Here is a 25,216-nt window from a genome sequence, read left to right as displayed (position 1 = left end):
AACAAAACAGTTTTGTTCTTTCTGGCAAGTGACAGCAACACGTAGTTGAATGATTTATTCGTTCCTGTATGCAGTGGGAAAACCAGAAATAGTTCTTCTGGGTACCGCTCCCTCCATGGCCGTGGAGACGGATGGGCTGGAACTGGTGGTTTGTATGAGAAGGACAAGGAAGCAGCTCCACTGCTATGGTCATGGATAGTGATTTCTATTGAGACTGGAATATAAAGTGCTAGAAAGAGACCCCTCAGGAGGGACTGGCCCTGCTCTGGCTGTCTCTGCTGCCTCACAGCTGCCTCCTGGTTGTTCCCCTTCTTTCTGTAGTGTTGATGGGTCTCCATTAATCTCCTCATCTGTGTGAACTGGGATGAAAAGAAACCTGAAGTCTTTCCTGTAGGCTTGCACAGTACATGGGGAAGTGCATTCTCCGAGAGCAAAGCACTGGGACTTGACAGCAGAGCCCTTGGTTGGTGTCAGTGTTGGGGCTGAGGATGTGGCCCGAGAAGCCGAGTGAGAAGAAATAAAATCCCTTTCTGAAGAAAATCCCAGGTGCAGAGAGTGGATTGTCAGCAGTGCTGCACACTTGCAACTTGGATGCAGACCTGAGAAGGAAACCAGTTGTATTTAGTACTAATATTATATATATAGGCTGGAGGGATTTGCCCCAGAGAGGTCTCTAGAAGTCCTTCTGGTATAACATCTTCTTCTGCTCTAAGACCTGACAGGAAATTTCTCAGGCTGTTTCTTAATTAGCTCTGGGAAGCCAGATGATCTGATGAGCTTGCATCCACAGCCCATCTTCCTGCCTTCAGCCTCTCCCAGCAGGCTCCACGTCCCCCTGCGCTTGGTGTTAGGATCACTGTTCTCTCCTGAGTACTGAACCATCCTGGGAGCCCAGGAGCTGGTCTGGGACCATTCTTCTGAAGTTAGTGAACATGGTTTTACAGTCAGAGCAGTCAGTTATAACGTCTCAGTCTTCATTAATCTTCAAAATTGTGAATAACTGGTAGGTTTTATCCCAAATTGTGTGTTTAGCCTTTGCATCATAACAAAACTTCCTTACAGTTTTAGACATGGAATCTGTTGCTTTTCCTGTTCTGTGATTATCCATAAACAGATCACATGCATCTTACATTGAATATCAAATACTACCTACCAGCATTTAAATTTTGCTTGCAGGAGCTGCCAGAAAAATGGAACAATATAAAGAAGCTGGCAATAGCTGTGAAACAGCATGTGGCTCCTCTGCAGGCAAATGAAATGACAGTTCTGCGTAAGAGCTGTGCAGCGTTTGATGTTGAGCAGCACAGATTCAGAGAGCGATTTCGGAAAGAAGCACCGTTCAGGTACAGGCAAATTACAGCATCCAAGAAGCCCCGAGGAAAAAAAGGTGTTATGGGATCATCTCCAAGTGCCCTGAGGACATATGCTTGAGCCCTCCATACATTTCCTACCTCCTCACAGTGCTGTATCTGTTACGCCTGGGGTGTCTTGTCCCTGGTAACACTGTCCAGTGTTTGGAAGAGATTGAATTTGGATGTTGAGTGTACAATATCACTTTAAGGTGGCGTCAGTAGTGCCATGTGGCTGTACCATCAATGTGTACTATGGGCGTTTCATCTCTGCTTTGTCTCTTAGAGGCACTGTTTGTTTTATGTTTTCTTTAGAAGTTGTTACAATATCACTTATGAAGAATAAACATTCCTTTCTAGGTTTGACACCGAAAAGCCTTATCAACTGCTAGATGCAAAGCACATTGAGATTAAACAAATGGAGTCAGCCATGACCTCGATTTATGAATCAGCTGGTCTGTTTGAAGTCACGGTGCCAGATTATAAACAACTGAAGCAGTGCAGAAAGGAGCTGTGTCTTCTCAAAGAGCTCTGGGATATGATCTCCCTTGTGAACACTAGCCTTGATGACTGGCAGACCACCAAATGGGTGGATATTAATGTGGAAAACATGGATCTGGAGTGTAAAAAGTTTGCAAGAGACATTCGGAATTTGGATAAGGAAATGAGAGCATGGGATGCTTTCACTGGGCTGGACAGCAAAGTGAAGAACATGCTGACGGCCCTGAAAGCTGTGGCAGAACTTCAAAATCCCGCCATTAGAGAAAGACACTGGAATCAACTGATGCAGACAGCAGGCGTGAGGTTTGCGATGGACTCGGACACCACACTGGCTGACCTCCTGAAGCTCAACCTGCATAACTTTGAGGATGAGGTTCGTGACATTGTGGACAAAGCAGTGCGAGAAATGAGTATGGAGAAGGTCCTGAAGGAGCTAAAAATGACTTGGAGCACCATGGAGTTTCAGTATGAGCCTCACCTCCGGACGAACATCCCATTGCTGAAGTCGGATGAGGAACTCATTGAAACTTTAGAAGACAACCAGGTGCAGCTGCAGAATTTAATGACATCCAAATACATTGCCTTCTTCTTGGAGGAAGTGTCTGCATGGCAGAGGAAGTTGTCCACCGCAGACTCTGTCATTTCTCTCTGGTTCGAAGTGCAGCGTATGTGGTCTCACTTGGAGAGCATATTCATAGGCTCAGAAGATATCCGGGCACAGCTTCCCAAGGTATGAAACCCCAAATCCTGTTTTTCCTGTTTGGAAGGTGTTGAAGAGTCTCCATTATATGAAATAGGGTTATCTATAATCATACAATCATAGAATCGTTTGGGTTGGAAGGGACCTCAAAGATCATCTAGTTCCAACACCCCCTGCTGCGGGCAGGGACACCCTCCACTAGACCACGTTGCCCAAAGCCCCATCCAACCTGGTCTTAAACACTTCCAGGGATGGGGCATCCACAGCCTCTCTGGGCACCCTGTGCCAGTGCCTCACCACTCTAACAGTAAAGAATTTCTTTCTAACATCTAATCTCAATCGACCCTCCTTCAGCTTAAACCCCTTAGCCCTTGTCCTGTCACTACACTCCCTGATAAACAGTCCCTCACCATCTTTCCCGTAGGCCCCTTCAGGTACTGGTAAGCTGCAATTAGATCTCCCCGGAGCCTTCATTTCTCCAGGCTGAACAACCCCAACTCTTTCAGCGTGTCCTCATAGCAGAGGTGCTCCAGCCCTCCGATCAGCTTTGTGGCCTCCTCTGGACTCTCTCCAACAGCTCAATGTCTCTCCTGTACTGGGGCCCCCCGAGCTGGATGCAGTACTCCAGGTGGGGTCTCACAAGAGCACAGCAGAGGAGCAGAATCACATCCCTCATGCCAAGTTCCTCAAAGCAAGGCTTTTGTCCTGCTGCCTTGTTTTTTGGGGGTTCCCTCAGTGCTATAGTAGTTCCCCCAGTGCTGCCGCAGGATGTTTTCATACTGTAGGTTGTGCTTGAGCCATGCCGAGAAGCTGATTTTCTCCCCTTCACTGCTGCATAGCAAACACAGAGTTCCTGGAGACTGAGTGTGGGGCTGCTAGCTTCCTTCAGTGCTGCAGGCATGTTCCCTTTTTCCTCAGAGGGGAAGGGACTGGGATAATTACTTGGACATTGCGAATCAGAGCTGGACCAGGTGGCTTTGGCAGCATCCCCTTCCCTGCCTTCAGCGCTGGTGCAGGGGGAGCACAGCTGTTCTCCCACTCCTGCTCTGGAAAATGGAACAGAATTGTCATTGGTGACCTCCTCAGGGGTCTTTTCGCATCCCACTTCCAGCCTTATTCCAGAGTCCCTTAATTTTTAAGAAAGTCTTCCAAGCTGGTTCCTGGCCCTGTCTGACTACTCGCCATGCTGAGGAACCTGCCCTTCACTCACGAGTGAACTGCAGCTGACTGCGTCACCACCATCCCCATCTACGTGCAGCGTCACTGACATCACTGCCGGGGGACTGATACCCAAGAGGGCGTGTGCACAGCCCCAGGACACCTGGACAAGACACCACCCTGTCTCCATCCCTTCACTCTGGTCTGCTTGAGCTGTTCCTCCCTCTGCTTTGGAGGGCGCTGGGCACACCTCGCTTACTGGGCAATATATACCAGTGCAATAACCACTGCCCTGAGGGCTGTACCATGTGCCAGCAAGCTGTTAGTATCCAACAGCTCTCTAATGGCATGGATGAAATTGTATCATGATTTAAATCTGCATCCTACTGGGTAGCGGTCTGCATCTCAATACCTGTCTGGCAGGTGGCACGAATCAGCAGCCTCTTCCCTTCCCTAAAGAAAGGCTGAAGCTCAAAGCTTCTGAAGGCTGAACGTCCTCAGGATCCATCCAGGGCTGGGGAAGATGTGCTGGCATGGGATGCACATCTGAAGATGGCTACGTGGCTTGTGTGCAGGCAGAGCTCAACCCTCCAGCCAGAGCTTTGCTACTGGGGCTGAACACAGGTTAATGTGGAAGAGTTACGAGGACAGCTTGGAGCACTCTTATTGAGTGTCCTGGCTCACTCAGGAGGCCTGACTTGGGAAGAAGGGAGAAGGGACGTTTTGAACATAGCCTTATTTATTCTTCACTGTTTAGCTCCAGAAATTCAGGGTCCCTGTTAGGTGCAGAGCATAACTGTCAGTGTACTCCTGTGCTGCTGACATGGGGTTTCCATGGCCTTACTCGTGGCAAGGAAGGGCTCTCCTGTGCAAGTGTCATCACACCTGTTTCAGGGATGGGCACTGAGACTCCTACGCTGTAGCAGGAGGGGAAGAGTGAACTCACATGGAGTCAGTAGCCTTTCCCCCGTATGGGAGCATGGCCTGCTGCTGTGGCCAGAGACACTTGAAGTTTCATCTGGACACAGGAGAGGAAAGAGTTGTGAGGAGATATTCAAAGGGGAATTCAGTACCATGAAAATGGTTAGTCCTAGGCATTGGCTTCTGCATGGATCATTTTGTCCACAAACCCTTTGAGATACAGTGACAAGAAGGCAAGTGCCCGACTGGTGACTTGTTTCAGGCATGTGGGTGGAAGAGCCCTTCTGAAATGGTGGAGAGGTCCCTCTCTGTGCTGGACAGAAGCTCTCTGCAGAGAGAGCTTCTTTCCAACCAAAACCAGCACCCAGAGGATGGGACTTTTAGTAGAAAATTAATATTTTACTGTGAATGTGTACTTTCTATTGTTTTTTAGGATTCCAAACGCTTTGAAGGGATTGATGTGGATTTTAAAGAACTGGCCTGTGAAGCTCAGAAAACCCCAAATGTAGTCGAGGCCACCAATAAACCAGGTCTGTCCCAACAACTGGAGGACATTCAGAGTAGGTAGGTAGAACTTGAGTCCCAGGATTTTGTCAGAGACTGGGATCAACTCTAATAAGTTTGTTTAACCTACTCCAAGACTTTCTTAGAGTGTGCATTCTTTGCATTCACGAGTCGCAGCATTTCTGATCTTTCTCCAGTCTTTTTATTTGTGATCCATCACTCTGAAGACCCCAAAGCACAGTCTGGCTTTGTGTGGGTGCAAACTCTCATCCTGAATATTGATTTGCACACATACAAAGCTAGGCATTCAGCTGGTTTTAGTAACACATGGCCTCACTGCCACCCCAAATACAATGTCTTAGATATCTATTTAGCAGTCCAAGCAGGCATATCTGCAGCAGAGCTGAGCCCATGTTCTTTAATTTACAAAATTATCTCTGTGTGTGTACCCTTCACACATGGTATAAATAGGCTCCCTGAGAAAGACCTTAGTGTCCTGAGGTGGATACACTTCTCACTTAAGATATGAGCTAGTCTACGTGGAACAGACTTAAAAGTTAATATGATAGCTCTTGTGTCAGTAATAACTATCCATTTAAAATAAAGATTTTGTTTTATTTTTTAATCAGATAAGGCGAGTATTCCTCACAGAGGACTAGCTGCATGTTATTTATGAACTTTGTAAGCTCAGCAGCAGTTTAGCATGTAAACCCTGAAAGATTCATTTTAGATCAGGGCGAACAAGTTTTCTTTCAGGCTTTGCAAACACAAAAAGCTGAGTAGGTTTGAATCAGACTTTAAAATGCGGCTCATTAGAATAAAAGCAGTTATGGAAACTTTCATCCCAGTGTGAAATCACCTGTGGCAGTTAAGAGCTTGTCTAAAACAGTAGGTCAGACTGAAAACCCTTTCTAGCCTCTTCTTCCACCTGTGTTTCTGCTTTTTTATGAGGCTTCTCTGACTCTTAGGCTGTTTGACCCTTGGGACTAGAGAGAGATCTATGCGTTACTATGTACTTTGTTGGTCTATTTGGAAGATGCTGTAGAGGACCAGCCTACAGGCCCAGCTCAGGTCTGGCATTTCCCCATGGTAGGGAAGAATAACCTGTATAATATATATATATATGCCTGATAACCCAAACTGTAGCGTGAAACATGAAAGAATATTTATCCACCTGTCCCGGGCTCTGTTTACCTGCTTTGTCTCCCCAGGTTGTCTCTGTGTGAGAAGGCTTTGGCTGAATATTTGGACATGAAGAGGTTGGCCTTTCCCAGGTTTTACTTCATTTCTTCTGCAGATTTATTGGATATTCTTTCCAATGGCACCAACCCACAGCTGGTAAGCCTTGTACTGCATCACCTTTGCATTTTCCAGCTGTCAGCAGTGTCACGGTGGAAGATGCTGTCTTGGGACTCTCCTGTAGCGTATCCTTTCTTGAGTGCTTATGCTCCCACTTGCTTACTTGGATTAATAATAATTCTTTCACAACTGGCCTTTATCTGTCATCTTTGAAAGGCAACATGTGCACTGTATGTTGTCTGATCTAACCCTGGTGATGCTTGCAAATGGTTCTGAAAGTGCTGCACAGAGTTGAGCTATGTTTTTGATGTCATAAAAACGGTGGGTTTGTTTCTGCTGGGATACGGTGAGGTTGGAGGAAACCGTCTTTCTTGAGGATCTCAGCCAAAACTTGTTGCTGACCGTGGATCCCCAGCCTGGGATACCACCAAGCAGCATCTGCTGTTGAAAGTGCCACAGACTGGGCATACAAATGTGGAAGTATTGACAGCTGACAACTTGGGAGAGGTCCCTTTTTTTAGGCAGAAGAGGCATTTGCTTGTCAGCCACTTCTTCCTTCCCCCGTGCAAAGGCGTTTGGGATGTCCTGATTATAGGGGGAGAGAAGAACACAACCTGAAAAGAGGTCAGACAGCTGGTGGTCAAACAGTGGCTATGGCCAAGGCAAGCAAGTAAATCTCTTGGGTTACCATCCCTGTGCATCTCAGGGGCCAGGTTGGTTACCTGACCTCCTGCACTGGGCTCCTGCACCAACTGACTGAAGAGGCTTCTCCTCTCCAGGCTGGGTTTCTGGGATGGTGCCTGATGCCAGGTGTGGGGTAATCACTCCAAGTATACCATTCCTCCTGTTGACTTTGGTGGATTGCTGGATCATCCTGTGGAGGATCTTGTAATAACCTTCCCGGTTTAAGAAATGGCCTTGCTGTGCTCCTCCCCCCATTCTCCAGAGGAGCACAGACACCTCCTATCCCCGATGGGCAGAGTTCAGAGGATTCAGTCCCAAGCAGTTCTGCAGATGTTTTTCCGTACAGAGCATAGCAGTGTTAGGGTTAATTATTGGTGCTACAGGAGCTGCTGTCAGGAAACCTCGGCCACTTTGCCTGGCAGTGCTGTACTCTGACTGGCCTTGTTTGGGATGCATCATTTATCCTCAGGTTGGTATGTAAAACAAATCAAAATATTCACAGCAAATGGAGGGTGTTGGATAAGGAATGAATTCCTTATTCCAGCTTTCAGTAGTGAGTAATCTCACCTTCTTTAAGCTTTTCATCATTTTCAGCATTCATGCAAGCACATGAATGGAGCAGGTTTGCACACGCATTTGGAAATGCTGTTGTTTGCCACTAACCTTTAACACTGTTTATATCTATTTCTGCTGCTGGGTGATTTCAGCCTGCAGAGTATCATAAATACATAGTTGATTGATACTTACAATGGAAAGAAAAAAACACAGGAAGCAAAGAAAAGATACTGTGTTGAAATGCTCCATGGAGTAAGAAGAAATTCCTGGTGTTTTCTGTTATTCAAAACTATTTGCAGTAAAATAAAAGTAAATGTCAAGTAGGATTATACATGGATACACTCTCAGCCTTTCTGCTCTAGTTTCAAAGTCTGATAATTCCTAAAGGAGGATTAAATACACAACAATATCATCCTGTTGAACTGGGTGTTGAACTTGTGCAGATCCAGGTGTATTCAGGGCTCCAGTGGCAAGATTGCATCAAGTGCCAGAGTATGGCCGAAGCCCTGCAGACTGGCCAAGGTCCGAGAATGGACAGTGGTGATTTGTGAGCAGAAACTTTTAGATGTAAGAAAAGGTTTCAGTGGTTTACTTAAGATTTGAACAGAGATTTGCTTATCTGGGGGGATGCTGAGTGCTCATTGCTTCTCAGAGGTACTTAGCATCTTCCAGGATGTAGCCCTGCTTGAACTACCAAGCTGTGTCCACCTGCAGGACAGCCTGTGAGAAGGAATGTTGTAATCCTTTGCGAGGCAGCGAGGCAGAATTAAATGGACAAATCCACCCGTCTTTCTCTGAAAGCATTAGAGCACCAGGTATTGTGAGCTGTTCTCATTTCTCATTCCACCCATGGGAGCCTGTCCCTCTCCCTGTCTCTGGCTGTCACTGAGAGAGGCAGCTCCTGTCTGGCACAGCTTTGTGAGCTGACCCTTGCTGTGGGAACGTCAGTCCTGGGAGAAGCCCGTCTTCATTGGTGGTGGCATGACACACGCAGTGATTTATCTGTGTGTTATGTAGTGATCTGGAAGAAGTGTTGGTGACCTGCTCTGCTCCCAGCAGGCAGGTGCTGATGTTGAGACCCTGCAGCAGCAATGCTAGCATCTCCCTGTTGGCTTTTCAAACTCAGCTGGGTGTGAGCAGGACAGAACTGAATTATTATTTTCCTTCTGGAAGACTGCAAGATGGATGTTTGGTAGGAAAGAGGTCTGGGCTGTTGAGATGTTTATCGGGGGTCCTGGGCAGAATTAAAGGTCCCTTTTCTCCATCAAGGAGAATTCAGGACTTTTTGTTGGCACAAAGTTGATTTCTAGTAGTGAAAAACCAGGAAGCTTCATAATGAAGAAAACTCAGTGTGCTGAGAGCAGGATGAGGTGGAGCAATAGCTAGAGACCTCCCATCACTACGTGTAGGGAAATTGGGGCTAGGAACTCATGCAATGTTTGAATGTTTTTCTGTGCTTTTTCCTTATATGGAAGATTTCCCAATGGAGAAATATGGTTTATTAAGGCACGTCTGTTTTCTAAATGACGTAGAAATAGGTGGAAGTATTGGGAGACACAGTAAAAGGCTTGCGTTGGCACTATCCTGGGCATGTATGAGAAGATGTGGTGCTACCAAGATGCTCAAGATCATGCTGTGTGAACATGATTGTGCCTGTGATGTGTGTCATCATCTCCATTCTGCTTGTCCTGTCTCAGTCGCTTTATTTATACAATTCTTTATGCAGGTTCAACGACATCTTTCCAAACTCTTCGACAACTTGGCCAAGATGAGGTTCCAGCTGGACTCTGAGCAAAAGCCAACCAAGGTTGGCCTGGGAATGTACAGTAGAGAGGAGGAATACGTCAGCTTCAGTGAACCCTGTGACTGCAGTGGGCAGGTGAGAGGGAAGACCTTGTCTATCAAAACTGTCCAGCAGAGTCTGCTCTCCTTCCCCGCTCTGGATAGGTGGGAGAAAGGGCTGTGGCCTTTTTCTAACTAAGGTTTTTTATTTCAATTTTTCTAAGACGTTTTGATAGTTAGTCTTACAGCTTGTTACAAATATCCTTGGTAAGGGAGGAGATGCAGATAGAAAATAGACTAAGCTATCCCATAGTACCTCTGCATGGGTATTTTTTGAAAGAGAAGTTTTTTTCCCTGTTTTCCAAATCTTCCTTCTTTCATAGGATGAGTTAAAGTATGAAATCTAAGAATCAAACTACTGTTCAGCTTACCTGTCCCTGTTGCACCTTTCTGCACGGACTATTATAGGAAGCTAAAGTACATAATACCAGCTACTGACCTCCCCAGTGATGGAGCTTGCTTGCATTTAAACTGTTATGGTGGGTTGACCCTGGCTGGAGGCCAGGTGCCCCCCAAAGCCACTCTGTTGCCCCCTTTCTCAGCTGGACAGGGGAGAAAAAATATAACAAAGGGCTCGTGGATCGAGATAAGGACAGGGAGAGATCATTCACTAACTACTGTCATGGGCATAACAGACTCAACTTAGAAAAATTAATCTAATTTATTATCAATCAAATCAGAGTAGAGTAATGAGAAATAAAACAAAATCTTAGAACACCTCCCCCCACCCTTCCCTCCTTCCCAGGCCCAACTTCACTCCCCATTTCTCTCCCTCCTCCCCCCGCAGTGGCACAGGGGGATGGGGAATGGGGGTTGTGGTCAGTTCCTCACACGGTGTCTCTGCAGTTCCTTCCTCCTCAGGGGGAGGACTCCTCACACTGCCCCTGCTCCAGCCTGGGGACCCTCCCATGGGAGACAGTCCTCCACCAACTTCTCCAATGTGAGTCCTTCCCACAGGCTGCAGTCCTTCACCAACTGCTCCAGCGTGGGTCCCCCACGGGGTCACAAGTCCTGCCAGCAAACCTGCTCTGGCGTGGGCTCCTGTCTCCATGGGTCCACAGGTCCTGCCAGGAGCTTGCTCCAGTGTGGGCTTCCCATGGGCCACAGCCTCCTTCAGGTGCCTCCACCTGCTCCGGCGTGGGGTCCTCCATGGGCTGCAGGTGGAATCTCTACACCCCCTCATCCTTCCTCCATGGGCTGCAGGGGGACAGCCTGCCTCACCATGGTCTTCACCACGGGCTGCAGGGGGAATCTCTACACCCCCTCATCCTTCCACCATGGGCTGCAGGGGGACAGCCTGCTTCACCATGGTCTTCACCACGGGCTGCAGGGGGATCTCTGCTCCGGCGCCTGGAGCACCTCCTGCCCCTCCTCCTGCACTGACCTTGGTGTCTGCAGAGTTTCTTACATCTTCTCACTCTTTCTCGCTGCAAAAGCTGCTCCTAGGTTGTTGGTTTTTTTCTTTTTCTTAACTCAGAGGCGCTACCACCATCGCTGATGGACTCAGCCTTGACCAGCAGCGGGTCTGTCTTGGATCCAGCTGGCATTGGCTCTATTGGACGTCAGGAAAAGGTTCTAGCAGCTTCTCACAGAAGCCACCCCTGTAGCCCCGCCCCCCGCTACCAAAACCTTGCCACGCAAACCCGATACAACCATCTTCTCAGCGAGGGCTTTGCCTGTGAAATACTAAATTCATCAGGAATCATGTTCCGAAGTTTGGCAGCAGCTTTATCCTACTGCTGGCAGATTGTGCCCAAGTCCCATGAGTGATTCTGTCATGGCCTGGAGGTGGAACGCGCCAAAACAAATTGCTCATCGGTGGAGTTAATTTTGGTTTCTCCTATAGCTAGAGTTCAAGAAAAATCTGGCTTGTATTCTTGATGTCTGGAAATAGATGCTAATCCTGCAGTACCAGAATCGGCAAAATCCACCCAGTCTGAGGAAGGCTGAGAGGCTTGTTTAACTTGAGAGCTGAGATGCCTTTCCCGTTCCCTATCTTCACTAACTACCGAAGGTGCTCAAGAAGAGCAAATGTGTTACTGTGATTTAATCTCTTCTCCAGGTTGAGGTCTGGTTGAATCACGTACTAGACAGCATGAGGGCTACTGTGAGAGACGAGATGACGGAAGCTGTCATGGCTTACGAGGAGAAGCCAAGGGAACAGTGGCTCTTTGACTACCCTGCCCAGGTATCTGCCACCGCTCCTCATCTCCTCTCAGGCTGGCACGTGGGAAAGGCAGTGCTTGGCTTCCCCTTCAGTCCTGCCCTTCCCTTCTTTCAGTAATGGCCTCCAGCTGTGGATGGGGATGTTTCTGGCCTCCACTGTGCTGTCCAGCAGGGAGGAAGGATGAGTTCTCCTTTATCTTGATGGAGTTTCCAAGCTGAGCTCCGTGCTCTGATTCAGGCTCCAGGGAGGACACGCTCTTGGCTCAGGGGTTCAGGCAGTGTCTGCTGCGCCCCACGGGCCACGGGAAGCCTGTGCACCCAGAGGAGCGACAGGTGCAGCAGGAAAACAAGGTGGTGAGGGCTAATGAGAGAAAAGGGCCCTTCAGATGCACTTCTGGCAGTCTCATGGTCTCCAGCTCTTCCTCCTCTGCTGTGTCAGGCATGTGAAAGGTGATGATTTACTAATAAGTAGCTGTTAAATGTGTCTACCACTGATATGATGTTTTAAATTAATGTCACGGGGCAGATCCCTGTTGTCCTGTCTGCTGTGATTACTGTATGAAAAAATACTTAATTTCATGTCACGGGTACTTCATCCTTGATCTCCCTGTGGATCAGACACTCTTGAACGTAAGGAAGCTCTGGTGTTTTCCCTGATACTGAGTCAGCCCCTTTCCCTAGGTGGCGCTTTCCTGCACCCAGATCTGGTGGACAACCGAGGTTGGGATTGCCTTCGCCAGGGTGGAGGAAGGCTACGAGAACGCAATGAAGGAATATCACAAGAAGCAAGTGACCCAGCTGAACACTCTTGTTACCATGCTGCTTGGACAGCTCTCCAAGGGTGACAGGCAGAAAATCATGACCATATGCACGATCGATGTGCACGCTCGGGATGTGGTGGCAAAGATGATAGCACAGAAGGTTTGTTTTTGCAGCTTAGTGTGGTCCTGTGTTGGGCATTGGAGCGGGGGTTACAGGAGTGAAAGACCAACCACAGGCCATTCAGATTCCTGCCTGTCTCGGTGGGAGATACATGACTAAATTTACTCCTGCAGGGTTTGTGGTAAGGAGGCAGAAAGGCACTGTAAGCCTGCAGTGCTGTTCTGGATCACGGCCGTGCAACACCCAGGGGCTTGTTGTACTTGCCACATTGATACCAGGAGTGAGACTGTGGCCGTGTCCTGTTGCCCAGGCATATGTTGGTGGATGATGGCGTTGTGTTGGGAGTTTGCTGGGAACATCCTCAGTTATGTCTTTAGAAAGTAAGAAAAAGCATTTAGGCTTTCCTTTTTATAGTCTCCTTGGTCTGGTGTGGGGCCACAGGGACTCCTTTGGGACTCCCTTGCCCTGCACACCTCTCCCACACCACTCCCCTGTCCTTGACACTGTGTCCTGTGTCCAGCCCTGCAGGTGGGTGGGAAGGTGTCCTGAGAGCACTAGGTTGTGGCTTTGCCTTCATTTGTGTGTCCTCGGAGGCAGCCAGGCTGTTCACAGGGTTTCTGGCTTCAGGGCTCACCTGGGCTTGGTGGTGCCTTGGCCCGATTTGTGGTGAAGTGGCCTGCATGCTGGTTGTGAGAGAGCAGTGGCCATGGCTGTCCTTGTCCCCCTGTCCCCACCCTTCCCGTAATGGTGCTTGTGGGCGTGTTGCAGGTGGACAACGCCCAGGCGTTCATTTGGCTGTCACAGCTCCGGCACAGATGGTCAGATGAGGAGCGGCACTGCTTTGCCAACATCTGTGACGCCCAGTTCCTGTACTCCTACGAATACCTCGGCAATACCCCTCGGCTTGTGATCACTCCACTGACCGACAGGTAAGTTCCTGGGAAACACTGTCATAGCTGGGCTTTGCCACGCTGTCAGAGGAGCTGCCAACCAAAGGTGGATTTAGTTTGGTCACCTGCATCCCTCTTGTTCTTGCTTCATGGCCCAGCAATCCAGTGGCAGAGCTCTGTGTCTCACTTGGCTTGTGATTTGATGGTGGCACCCTCTGAGGTGTCTGTGCCTCAGATCCTGGGGTGGGATTCAGCTCATAGATTAAGATGCACACCTGTGGTTGTTTGCCTGTGCACAGGATGTCCACCCCCACAGAGTTGCTGAATCTAGAAGGCTTTCACCCTGTCTTGAAGTAGACATCTACCACTTGGTTCAGTTGTCTCAGTGGGGACACTTAGGGTGACCTGAGATACTCTGCATTGTCCCACCTGGCTTCCAGCTGCCAATCCAGAGGCGTGCAAGTCTCCTGTGGACCCCTTGTCATATCTTTCCACCCTATGTGACATTTCAGTGGCCAGGAGCATCTCAGGTGCCTCCATGTTAGTCAGGTGAGCCAAGCTCCATTGCATTATCAGGTTTGGTTTGCCATATTGACTACAGCTGTGTGGCTTATACTGGGAGTATGGACACCCACATGTGGGCATCTCCCTGGTGTCTGTCATCAGCATGATGGAGAGGCTTTGGGGCTTGCTGCAGTGTTGAGTGGGATCATTCATAGGCTGTCTGAGCAGGTTTCTGTCAGTGATGGGGAATGGGATCCTTTGGGCTGAAGAGCACTGGGAAGCAAGAGGAAGGTCTTTCAGAAAAGCCAACCTTTTCCCATACCATCTAGACATGCCCAATATCAATGTGTGGTATGAGGATCCAAAGAAAGCACAACCTGGACATGAAGAGGTTGGCAGATCTCAGTGGCAGATGATAAGCATCTCTTGGAGAAAGCACAGCTGGGCAGAGGTGGTAATTAATGTCCAAGAGGACTTTCAGCTTAGACACGCACTCTGCTCATGTACTGCTTTGCAGGGGAAAGGCTCTTCTGAGAGCATTGCCCTGGTGCTATTCCTCTGCAGCCCAACAGTGACCTGTTGGACCAAGTCTCAGTCTCTTTCCTGTTTTCCTTCATCCTTTGCTGTGAAAGGTGTTACATCACCCTGACTCAGTCACTGCACCTGACCATGAGTGGAGCACCTGCAGGCCCTGCAGGCACTGGCAAGACAGAGACGACGAAAGATTTGGGGCGAGCACTGGGCATCATGGTGTACGTGTTTAACTGCTCCGAGCAGATGGACTACAAGGTACTGCTTCCACCTCAGCTGCAGTGCTGTCACGTGGGGCTGGGGATGCTCGGGGGCCCATGAAACCTGAGGAATGAGAGTAATTGAGCTGAGATCGCTTTGGTCCATCACCTCTCCTCAAAACCCTGCTACGTTGCTTTCTGCTGAGCACCTTTTTGTCCTCCTCCCTTTTCTCCTCTAAGACTTGTGCAAGGTTCTTCAGGAGGCAGAGACCCGAACTGTGCTCTCTGCCTTGTTATGCCTTCCCCTTCCCTTCTGGAGTTAGATTCCATGTGAAATGCTTCAAAAATTTTGACCTGTTCAGTTGAGACCGAGGCTGTACTGATACTTCGACCCTGGTCATTTCTTCTTGCCATGCTCACAGGCTGACGGGCCCTGGCATGGGAAGGGACCTGTCCTGGATTTCTCAGGATCTCCTCCCAGAATACAGCAAAAACGTGCTGAACCTTCAGCCGCTGCAGAACGCTGAATTGTGAGCCTGAGTCTTGCTTTCTGCCAAGCACAGTCTCTCTTGTCTGGCACGGTACAGTGATTTTGGTGGCCTCTGATCATATTTTATTCAGCTTGTGGGCTCTCCCAGGAAGTGAGGCCGTCAGTAATTCAGCACAGGTGACCTTTAAATGAAACTAGTGCACAGATATATCGAGAAAGTGCAATTAGCAAATCAAGTGGCAAACTGTGCAGAGCTATAAATATTGTAATTGAGTTGTCCCTGCTGTTTCCATGCACTTTTCTAAATACCCACAATAGACTGTAAATTGCTATAAATAAACAGGCTGGGAAATAAAATCCATTTCTTACTGGAGTTGATTCCATTTGTGATTTCACTCTTGTAATATTTTTTTTTTAATTTTTTTTTCCAGTCTTGTGGGAATATTTACAAAGGCCTTTCCCAGACGGGAGCCTGGGGCTGTTTTGATGAATTTAACAGGATCTCAGTTGAGGTCCTTTCTGTGGTTGCTGTACAGGTAAGTGGAGAAATGCTCGCAAATAAATACAACCAAGGCAGAGCCATGCTGCAGCCTTTGGAGTGAGGGTAAATATGGAAAGTGCCTGTTGCCGGTTTCAGTTCCGTGTGTAGGCAGGTGAGGGATTATATCCCAAGATTAATCACATGAATATCACAGCACTGACAAAATGTAGCAGTGATATGCTGCAAACATTTTTGTCATTTCTTTTCTTCCCCCATTTACAGCATTTGTGTTGAGGCAATTCTTTATAGCATCTTTTGCCAGATCAGTATACACCGTGGCTCTGTACCTACTCCTCCTGAGGAAGACACTTGTGCCATTAATATGCTGTGAGATAATTGCACTGTATCATTTTAGGGAGGAGAGCTGCCTGGACTTAGGGCTACTCAGCCTGCCAGATAGGGAATAATTTTCATGGAGGGGAAGCGTGGTGTTTGGGGCAGATCCATGGCCTGCTGGACTCTTGGGGGTTCCTTACTGCCTCCAGTCAAGCACAGGTTATGTCGTATTCAGAAAATAGGAATGCATTCAAGATTAATTTTCTTAACGCTTACCTGTCACCAAGACTGTGCAGTCTTCCTCCCTCCCTCCCTCTTCACGTGGCTATAGATTTAACTAACTCCAGTCTCTGTCATGAGAGCTCTGCAAAATGCCTTTGGAGGGTTTTCCGGGCCGAGTGGCACGCTTCGAGGAGGAATGCGTGCAGCCCCATGGGTGCAGCGTGGTGCTCCTGGGAGCTGGGTCAGCTCGGTGACACTCGCTAGCTGGAACCTGCAGCAGATCTGCAGCCCTTGCTTATGTGCTTGCCTAGGATGCCCTGATGCTGTGGGATTAAAGCTAGGAGAGAGCTATTTGAGCTGTGCCCAGCTATGCATAGGTGTTTTCCCTGTAGAATGATTTCTTGGCTCCTCTGTAGTTTAACTGTTTAGTGCGTTTTATTGGTGAATCTCATGTAAAGCACAGCAGAGTCCTGGGAGAAGGGCTGGAAAGGAGACTGCCCTCCCCATCACACTAGAGCCTTGTTCTCTTGTGCTTATATATAATCTGGCACTTTGCCTCCTTCTTCCCGTCCTCTTCCCTGCCCACGAGGAAACCCAGAATTACTTTATTCAGGGGAAAGGACTGCAGGCGGAGAGGTGTTCCATAGCCTGGCTGTACGTGCCCAGTGGGTGGTGAAGGGGCACCCAGGGTAAGTGCTGCGAGTGTGAATCTCCTCTGCAGGGGCTAAAATCCCGGACAGCCCAGGTGTAACCGTGGGGCAGCAGGGTGAGAGCAGGCCCTGCTACCTCTTCTGGCCCTTGCTTTGAAGGAGAGCTGTGTCTGGATGTTGTCCAGATCCTAAATCTCATGAGTATCCTCTGGAAATGCCAGGTAAATCCAGCTACAGTTTGAGCAGAGGGTGGGTACTCAACTGCGCTGTCCAGACCAAGACAGCTCTGACATGGGCAGAACCAAACATTTTGAGCCTTGGGAAGCTTCAGTGCTGAAAACTGAGGTGCCAAAGTGCCTATGTTCTTCTGGACCTAAGTGTCAGCTGAGTGCAGGTTTTAGGAACCCAATGTCTGACTGAGGTGCTGAATTCTTCCTAGAACCACTTTGGGGCTCAGTATTGTAGAAAGAAAGATCTAGAGCTCAGAAGTTTCTACACTTTTGTAAATGTTTCGATCAAAGACATTGTTCTGAACCTCTCCATGAACTCCTCACTCTTCCATCTCTCTTTCACTCATAATTGCTACCTTATGTGACATCCCAAAGAAGCCCCAGGCGGATACAGGAGTTTATATATCGTTCCCTCTCAATTTCCCTTCCGTCAGGTTCTAGTTTAAAGTTGTCATTGAAAAAAGTCTTTGAGGATCTTAAAATAAAAAGGGAAGCTGAACAAAAGAAGCCCAGATATGACTCAACTGCTAATGGTTCCCTTGTTCCTGGCTGGAGCATGGCATCTGAAGGAAGCTGCACGGCTGTCATTCCATCATCGTGTCTCCTGGCTGCTATTAGGAGTGTAACCATGGCGATGTTTAATTGGCTGTCTTAGTCATGCAGCTAATGTCGATATGGTTCCTTACAGAGAAAAATTCGATTAATTGCTTAACTTTAAGATGGCAAACAGAAGTAATGTTAAAGTAGTGATTTCTCCTTTGCTGAAGTGCTGTTTGCAGAAAGATGATATAGCTTTAATAAACTTTCTCTCTTTGGAAGGTGAGGAATGAGAAGAACAAAGCCACAATTGGGAAAAGATAAAAAACAATATAATATTAGTCAGTGAAGGTGTCAGGGGAGGTTTTACAGCTTCTGCCTTGTGATTTTGGTTTTAAATTAAGCATCTGATATCCCAAAAACTTAAAAAGTGATATCAAGTGATCAGTTTGCAGTTGAGCTGAGGCCAAGTTCATTGGGAAGTTCTGCTCCTTTTCTGGGCGTAGTCAAGGAACAGAGGAGGCACAGGAGCGTTTTGGGATGTCATGAGGAGCAATGGTGTGTGGGGAGAGGTGAAGATGGGTGAAGGGAATCAGGGGCCCATATTGTGTCAGACTCTTGAGAGTGCATTTGGGTGTTGGCTGTGTTGTGGATGCCTGGAGAGTCCTGCATCTCATCTCACGCATCAATTCAAAGAGATGATTTAGCCTTTGGTGGTGTTTTTGCTGTGAGATGTGCTGAGAAGTGTCCCACAGATGATGTCAAAAGCCAAGGTGAGATGCAGGCAGCATTGGGGGTCTTTCCTGCTCCTGAGTTGTTCTTCCTGACCCATGTCCATCATTGTCTTACACAGCAAAGGTGCAAATTCTTGCAACTCCCCTGCACCTTGACTGCTCAGTCTCTTCAGCTCTCTTTTCTGCTTTGTCAGAATTTGACTGTGATGGGAGCTTGATATTGCCATACAGATTTACTCCAAACAGTGTATAAAGCTTTGTACGGTCAGTAAAAAACCAAAACAAAACAGTGATAAACCCCACTCGTCATGGGACCAAGTGTAAGGAAGGCAACACTGCTGTCTGAAGTGTTTTTCATAATTGAACACTGATACTACAATACAGTCTTGGTTTCTAGGTGAAGAGTGTGCAGGATGCAATACGGGAGAAGAAGAAATCCTTCAATTTTCTTGGAGAAGACATTAACTTAGTACCCTCGGTAGGCATTTTCATCACCATGAACCCTGGTTATGCAGGGCGAACTGAGTTACCTGAGAATTTAAAAGCTCTCTTCAGGTGAGTCCAGGTCAGGGTTTGTGACCTGTATTATAAAACTGGCAGAAATGGTCTTTTGGAACATCCAGGCTTGACTTCATTTCCTTGGGGAATTCACTTGTATTGGGGATTCACAGATAGTTTCTGCCTTGCACAACGAGCCCGGGTCTGGGAATGCCCAGGAAGGGCAAAGGAGCTCTGTCCCTTGTCATGGGAAAGGCAGAGTGTGACCTGGCTCATAGGAGAAGACCTGGAAGATAAAGCTGCAAATCCACTGCCCCTAAGACCTGTAGTCAAGAAATATGTGTTCTGCAATCTTTTCTTGCCTGTCTTTTTAGGCCATGCGCAATGGTTGTGCCAGACTTTGAGCTGATCTGTGAAATTATGTTGGTGGCCGAAGGATTCATTGAGGCCCGGGCATTAGCCAGGAAGTTCATTACTCTGTACCAACTCTGCAAAGAGCTCCTGTCCAAGCAGGTGAGCCCGCTGCTGTGGCTGGATGGTACAATGATGCCTGTTGATCTCCAAAATCAGCAGAAACACGGCACTCAGCCACTCAGCTCCATGGCTAACGCTTCACAGCTTTTATTTAATAACTGTGTCTGTGCTAGCTGCTGGGAGAAGAGAAGGTCTGTGATCATCAGAGCAATGAATTTTTCAGACTGCTTTACTGGAGGATCTGCAGAGTCAAAAGCAGCATTAATAGGAGAGGTCTTTCAGTGGGCTCAGATGACACCATGTTTGGAGTAGTGTTCACTGACCCTTTGCTTTCCAGTCTCTTAGTTCCTGTTGATTCTCCTGCCCGCACAGGATTTATGACGTCTGTTCCTCTCTGAGTTCAGCCTAACGGTTCCAGCTCGGGTCATGTTCAATGCAAAGCAAATCATGTTTTTCCTTGTCATCATTTGCCTGTTGGGTCCAGAGAAGAGCTGAATCAGGACTCTAGATGGAAAACCTGATCTTGGCTGTGCCAGCATGAGGCTGGGTGGGAGACCCCTTATCACAGAAACTTTGTGCTGTGTCTTGGAGGTCTTGGTGGAAGCAGTGGCCTCCCCCACAAAGCAGTCAGCTGTTGGGCTGTGCTCTGGAGGGTGTTAACAGAGCAGAAATATAAAGAGTTGTTTGTTGGCTTGAGCATTTCTCTCGTGCCTTTTTGTGGTCCTTTTTCAGCAATGTCTTTACTGGCCCGTGCTTGGTGGACTGCCTCTGAGACCAAACACACTCGTAATCTTGTGATGGGCAGGATGGAGAAACTTGGGTGTTTGGGCCCTCGTAATGGACTAACAAGCCTTTCACCTTGGCAGCTCCTGCGGACCCAGGGGTCCGGCTGGCCTTGCTTGAGCTGCTTTATGATTTAGGTGAAACAAATTGCTTAGGTCTCCAGAGTGTGAGTTCTACTGCTGTCTTACTGCCAACTGTGAGCCCATGTGATGATATGGACAGGTGTATTATTTGACTCTTTAATACTGTCCCTGACAGGAATCTCACCTGCTAAAAGGGACATCAGGTAACTCAGGCTGGTGGAGGTCTCTGGTCACGATGCAAATGACAGATTTGGATGTATTTCCATTGCTGACTTATCTGGCAGTTTGGAGATGCTGGTTCTTTGTCCTACATGGCGATGTACTATCTAAGCATAAACTCATCCCTCCTTTTTTTCTTCTTCTCGTGTAGGATCACTACGATTGGGGTTTGCGTGCTATCAAGTCAGTGCTAGTTGTTGCCGGCTCCCTCAAGCGAGGTGACCCAGAGCGACCTGAAGACCAGGTTCTCATGCGCTCTCTTCGTGACTTCAACATCCCCAAGATTGTGACCGATGATGTGCCTGTGTTTATGGGGCTGATTGGGGATCTTTTCCCTGCGCTGGATGTGCCTCGGAAGCGTGACCTAAATTTTGAGTCATTTGTGAGGCAGGCTGTGCTGGACCTCCGGCTGCAGGCTGAGGACAACTTTGTGCTCAAAGTAAGACCAAGCGATCTTCTGCTGTACCTACATCACCATCAAATCATTTGGGTTTTCTCAACCATCTTTGCTTCTACAAAGAGGGCTCTGCACAATATTCCCCTTGCAGGCAGCCCTTGATGGAGGACAGTCAGCTATGCTGGGGCTGATGCAGTTGCACCTGGCACTAAAGCCAGCACTGGCTCAGTCTCTGAGTTTACAAAGCGGATGACTCTTGTAGGCTCATGAAAATGTGGCCCCTGGAGAGCAGAACCTCACCAGCTGATGGCTGTAAATAGTGCTGGAGATTTGTCTGCACGCTGAGGATATCACCCATCATGATTAAAGTGGCTAGAACAAACTCAATGTCAAATCCATTTGTGTCTCTGGGTCACATCTTTCTAAAGAGGCCCGATGGGAGCTGTTTGGTAGATCTGAACTTCAGTTTGGCATCTTTGTCTAAAATTTGGGAGTGTTTTTCTCAGGTGGTGCAGCTGGAGGAGCTGCTGACGGTCCGGCACTCTGTCTTCGTCGTGGGTAACGCAGGCACGGGCAAGTCTCAGGTGATGAGATCCCTGAACAAGACTTACCAGATAATGAAGCGACGTCCTGTCTGGACAGACCTCAACCCCAAGGCAGTCACCAACGATGAGCTTTTTGGCATCATTAACCCAGCAACAAGAGAATGGAAAGATGGTAAATGCCTTTTCATGCCTGAATCTGTAGATAAATAAGGATATTTTTAATGAACTTCCTGAGCAGCAGCAGGACGACTGGTTCTTTGTGTGCAGGTCTGAAAGCCCAGGTGCTTGTCTGTTGCTCCCAACCATGTGACAGTTGTTGAAAGGATACATAGGATGTTTTAGCTTTTTGATCTTCGTATGGGAAGTGTAGCATAAACCTACTTTATCCTAAGAATAATCATCATGTTCATTAATACCAACACTTGCCAGTTCCTAAATGAGGCAGGCAGTTTTTTGGGGTTGGCTGGACCGGTGATGGAAGAGTGTTCCTCCTGCCCTATGGTGTGCACTGGGGTCCCCCAAAATGTGCCATCCCCAGGTTTCCATTCTGGTAGCTCACACACAGCAGCCTCAAAGTGGTGTTTTTCCACTTAATATTGCTGCCCGATCTCTGTAGTACACAAACATTTGCTAGTCTGTGGATCCTGATTACTCCTGAGGAAAAAAAGATGAGCGTTTAAAACTTGCTGAAAGATTACAGGAATCTGGAGTGAAAATTTCAGTTGTGACTCATACGTAAAGGCAGCTTTGATTTACGTGTGCGGCTGGTTTGGGAGGTGTGGGGGAGGTAGGGGACGACGTTGCCATAAATCATCCTTGGCCAGAAGTCCTCCAGGAGATGAGCTGCCACCCACCTCCCCTGGCCCCCGCCATGGACCCCTCCTGACCCCCTGCTTTGCTCCAGTACCAGGGTTAATTTCTTTTTAATTGTAATTAGGGACCCTAAATCAAAGTGACAGAAGAGGTGTGGGATACAGCCTGAACTCTGCCGACCGGCTGCAGTGGTGGCTGCAGACCGAGGACTGTGGGTGGCACTGAAAAGCAGGAGGGACGCAGTACAGGGGGCTGCCAGTGGTTTCTGGTCTGTAACATTTCGAAGGAGCTTACGGGACTCCTACCTGAGGTGTCAAGGCAGAAAACTATTTTCTGCATTAACCATTCCTGAAAATTTTGTTTCTTGTTGTCAAAGACCAGCAAGGCCATCCTCACCACAGCCTGACAAGAACTGACATGTTCCCTTATGGATCAGCCCCTTCTTTTCCTCTTCCCCTTTTCATCCTCACTCTTTTCATTATCAGGACTTGAAAAGGTTATACATGTTAGGTGGTAAAAGGTCCCACAAAGGAATCCTAAAAGTGTTCTTTGTAGAAGCAATCCCTTCTCTTAAATCCCAAGACCGCTCTGTGGTGTTGGATGCACAAGGTGAGGAGAGAGGCACTTTCATCTCCACTGCTGTCATGTTGTATATGAGGGAAGCATTGATGCTCTCAGATGGTAGCTGTTTCTGATACTAATGATGTTGGAGCAGTTTGCAAGGCATGTGTCCAACATGTGAGGAACTGAGTCAAGGCAGAGCCAGAGAAGTGTTAGTTTTTTTGACCCCATCTCAGAATCGCATAACTGTTTCAGGTGAGCTGTTCTGCATTTGTTGTGCACAAGCTTTGTCTTCAGTCATATAATGGCACTAGTTCCTGATCTGGGTTGCAAAGAATTAGCTTGTCCTGGAGAAAAAAAAAAGTGTGCTTGTCACAATTCACCAGAAGAGGCTTTTTTTTTAATGTTTGCCTGATGTTTTTTCATGAAGACCAGCATCTCCCTAGGTATTTTCACGTGTAGAGGAGAGCGATAGTTTTGTGGGGTTTTCATTTGCTCTGCAGTACTGCTGCTCTATTCCCAGCCTTCTTGGTCTTCTTAACATTCATTATTTACTCCCCTCGAGACGCTGTATCCTCTCTGTCTCCTTGATTTTACTGACATTTTGTTCTGTCATTCAATGTCATTCTTTGCTTGTTCTCCCCTCAATCTCACTAAAGCCATGACCCAGTGTTTAATGCATCTTGATTTCCCTGATATACTTCGAGTCACAAAAGAAAAAAATTTATAAGAATTTCCAAGGCATATTCAGATGGTTTTCTCTGCATTGTGTAATTCATGGCTTCTTTCGCCTCCGAGTATCTGCTCTTCACTTTTCTTATCCCTTATGATTCTCGGTGGGAATTGAAGCTTGTGTGTAGGTCTGCAGTCATTTTCAGTGCTGGTGACTGATAATGTTTTTTTCCTCAAAGCAGACTAGACCCATATCATGATATAGTAATATTTACATACAGATGCATAGAGTTTTGAATGCTTAAGAGGAAAGCATTAATTAGGATCTTTTTTAGTAAGTTGCTGGAGAAAACTGTTAGAGCGGGTGTCAACTTCAGTGTCCATCAACATATTCCTGTCACCCTCCCAGGACTGTTTTCATCAATCATGCGAGAGCTGGCCAACATCACACATGATGGTCCCAAGTGGATGGTACTAGATGGAGATATTGATCCAATGTGGATTGAGTCTCTAAATACTGTGATGGATGATAATAAGGTAATGAATGTAAGTTAAAGAAGCTGGTATTCTTTAAATGCATGGCATGATTCTGCCTAGGAGAAATGCAGATGCTGAAATAATATCTCCTAGTATAATGCAATTGTCTTTCTTCAGATATATCAAACTATTGCATAAAGAAAATGGTACATGAGGGAAACAGCTCAAAGCATGTTTTCATTGGAATTTCTTTTTCCTGGAGAGTTGGGCTCATGAGTAACTGCAGATGTCCTGTTCATAACTTCAGGTCCTTTAAAAATAGAGTGGGGTCATAATCCTGCACCTTTTTCCCCACCCTGAGGGGGTGCTGTTCATTCTAGGTTGAAGAAGAGAGAGGGATGGTTCTACTACCTGCTAGAAATCAGCTGCTTTGCCTCGAGGAACTGGGCTGACAGCAACCAAGCTCTGTAGTGCAAAGTGCTGCATGCTTTTCGTTGCTATTCCAGGGGAGACGTTAGTCTGTCTGTCTGTCTGTCTGCTACGTGCAGGTGCTGACCCTGGCAAGCAATGAGAGAATCCCTCTGAACCCAACGATGCGGCTGGTCTTTGAGATCAGCCACCTGCGCACAGCCACACCAGCGACCGTGTCCAGAGCGGGTGAGTCCTGGCCTGAGCTTCACACTGGGATTTTGCGTGAACCAAGTAGGACCTAGTGCCATGAACCAGCCTTTTGTGGGCAAACTTGGTTCCTGTTGAAAGTACCCAACCTGGGGTTGCAGCTGCCTTTGGTGGACAGGGTAGGTTCCTGAAACACATAGACAAACTGAGGATCCTGACCCCAAATCCATATGTGGAGCTGTCATCCTGCTGGAGATTTGCCCAGAGCTCTCTGTTCACAAGCGATCATGGCTTCAGCATTGCTGAGGGAGTCCTCCTGTGGTGCAAAGCCCTGTGTGGTCTTGATGGGGAGAGGGACAGTCCCTATCCCAAAGAGCTCCTGATCTTCTGGAGAAGTGCATGAAGTATGGGAGAAGGGAATGAACGTGTCCCCTAGTTTTACACATGGGGAAATGGGGCCCAGAGCAATAACAGGCAAGACCATGTTCTGAATTTGGGCCAGGGTCATGAAGAGTGTCCTGGTTTCCAGACTTAAGTCTCTTCACTGTTGATGCTTCTACTCCGCAGTGGGGCAGGAGGAGGGGGTAGGTATTGGGGCACTCAGGTGTATTTGGCAGGGTTTTAGTTGTGTGAAGGTAGCTGAGAAATTCTGCTGGAGGGAAGGAATAGTCTGCACTGTGTCCTTACTATATGTTGTCTCGTACCCTGGG

General features: G+C 47.7%; 1 protein-coding gene across 2 annotated transcripts in view; it reads left to right on the top strand.

Annotated features, from left to right (window-relative positions):
* DNAH9 (dynein axonemal heavy chain 9) overlaps window positions 1-25,216 on the top strand; it is a 214,267-nt gene that overhangs the window by 31,913 nt on the left and 157,138 nt on the right. For both annotated transcript variants that reach the window (XM_075770400.1, XM_075770399.1), the window contains exons 19-34: window positions 1,177-1,343; window positions 1,710-2,580; window positions 5,063-5,193; window positions 6,345-6,471; window positions 9,398-9,550; window positions 11,576-11,701; window positions 12,361-12,600; window positions 13,330-13,490; window positions 14,588-14,744; window positions 15,608-15,712; window positions 18,764-18,921; window positions 19,239-19,377; window positions 20,575-20,862; window positions 21,327-21,537; window positions 23,821-23,948; window positions 24,437-24,545. In XM_075770400.1, coding sequence (XP_075626515.1) covers window positions 1,177-1,343; window positions 1,710-2,580; window positions 5,063-5,193; window positions 6,345-6,471; window positions 9,398-9,550; window positions 11,576-11,701; window positions 12,361-12,600; window positions 13,330-13,490; window positions 14,588-14,744; window positions 15,608-15,712; window positions 18,764-18,921; window positions 19,239-19,377; window positions 20,575-20,862; window positions 21,327-21,537; window positions 23,821-23,948; window positions 24,437-24,545 — 3,271 coding nt within the window. The remainder of the gene's footprint in view (window positions 1-1,176; window positions 1,344-1,709; window positions 2,581-5,062; window positions 5,194-6,344; window positions 6,472-9,397; window positions 9,551-11,575; window positions 11,702-12,360; window positions 12,601-13,329; window positions 13,491-14,587; window positions 14,745-15,607; window positions 15,713-18,763; window positions 18,922-19,238; window positions 19,378-20,574; window positions 20,863-21,326; window positions 21,538-23,820; window positions 23,949-24,436; window positions 24,546-25,216) is intronic.

This window comes from Balearica regulorum, chromosome 18, assembly GCF_011004875.1.
Source record: "Balearica regulorum gibbericeps isolate bBalReg1 chromosome 18, bBalReg1.pri, whole genome shotgun sequence".
NCBI classification, from domain to species: Eukaryota; Metazoa; Chordata; class Aves; order Gruiformes; family Gruidae; genus Balearica; species Balearica regulorum.
Note: the sequence above shows the minus strand (reverse complement) of the source record. Positions and strands in the feature narration are given on the sequence as shown.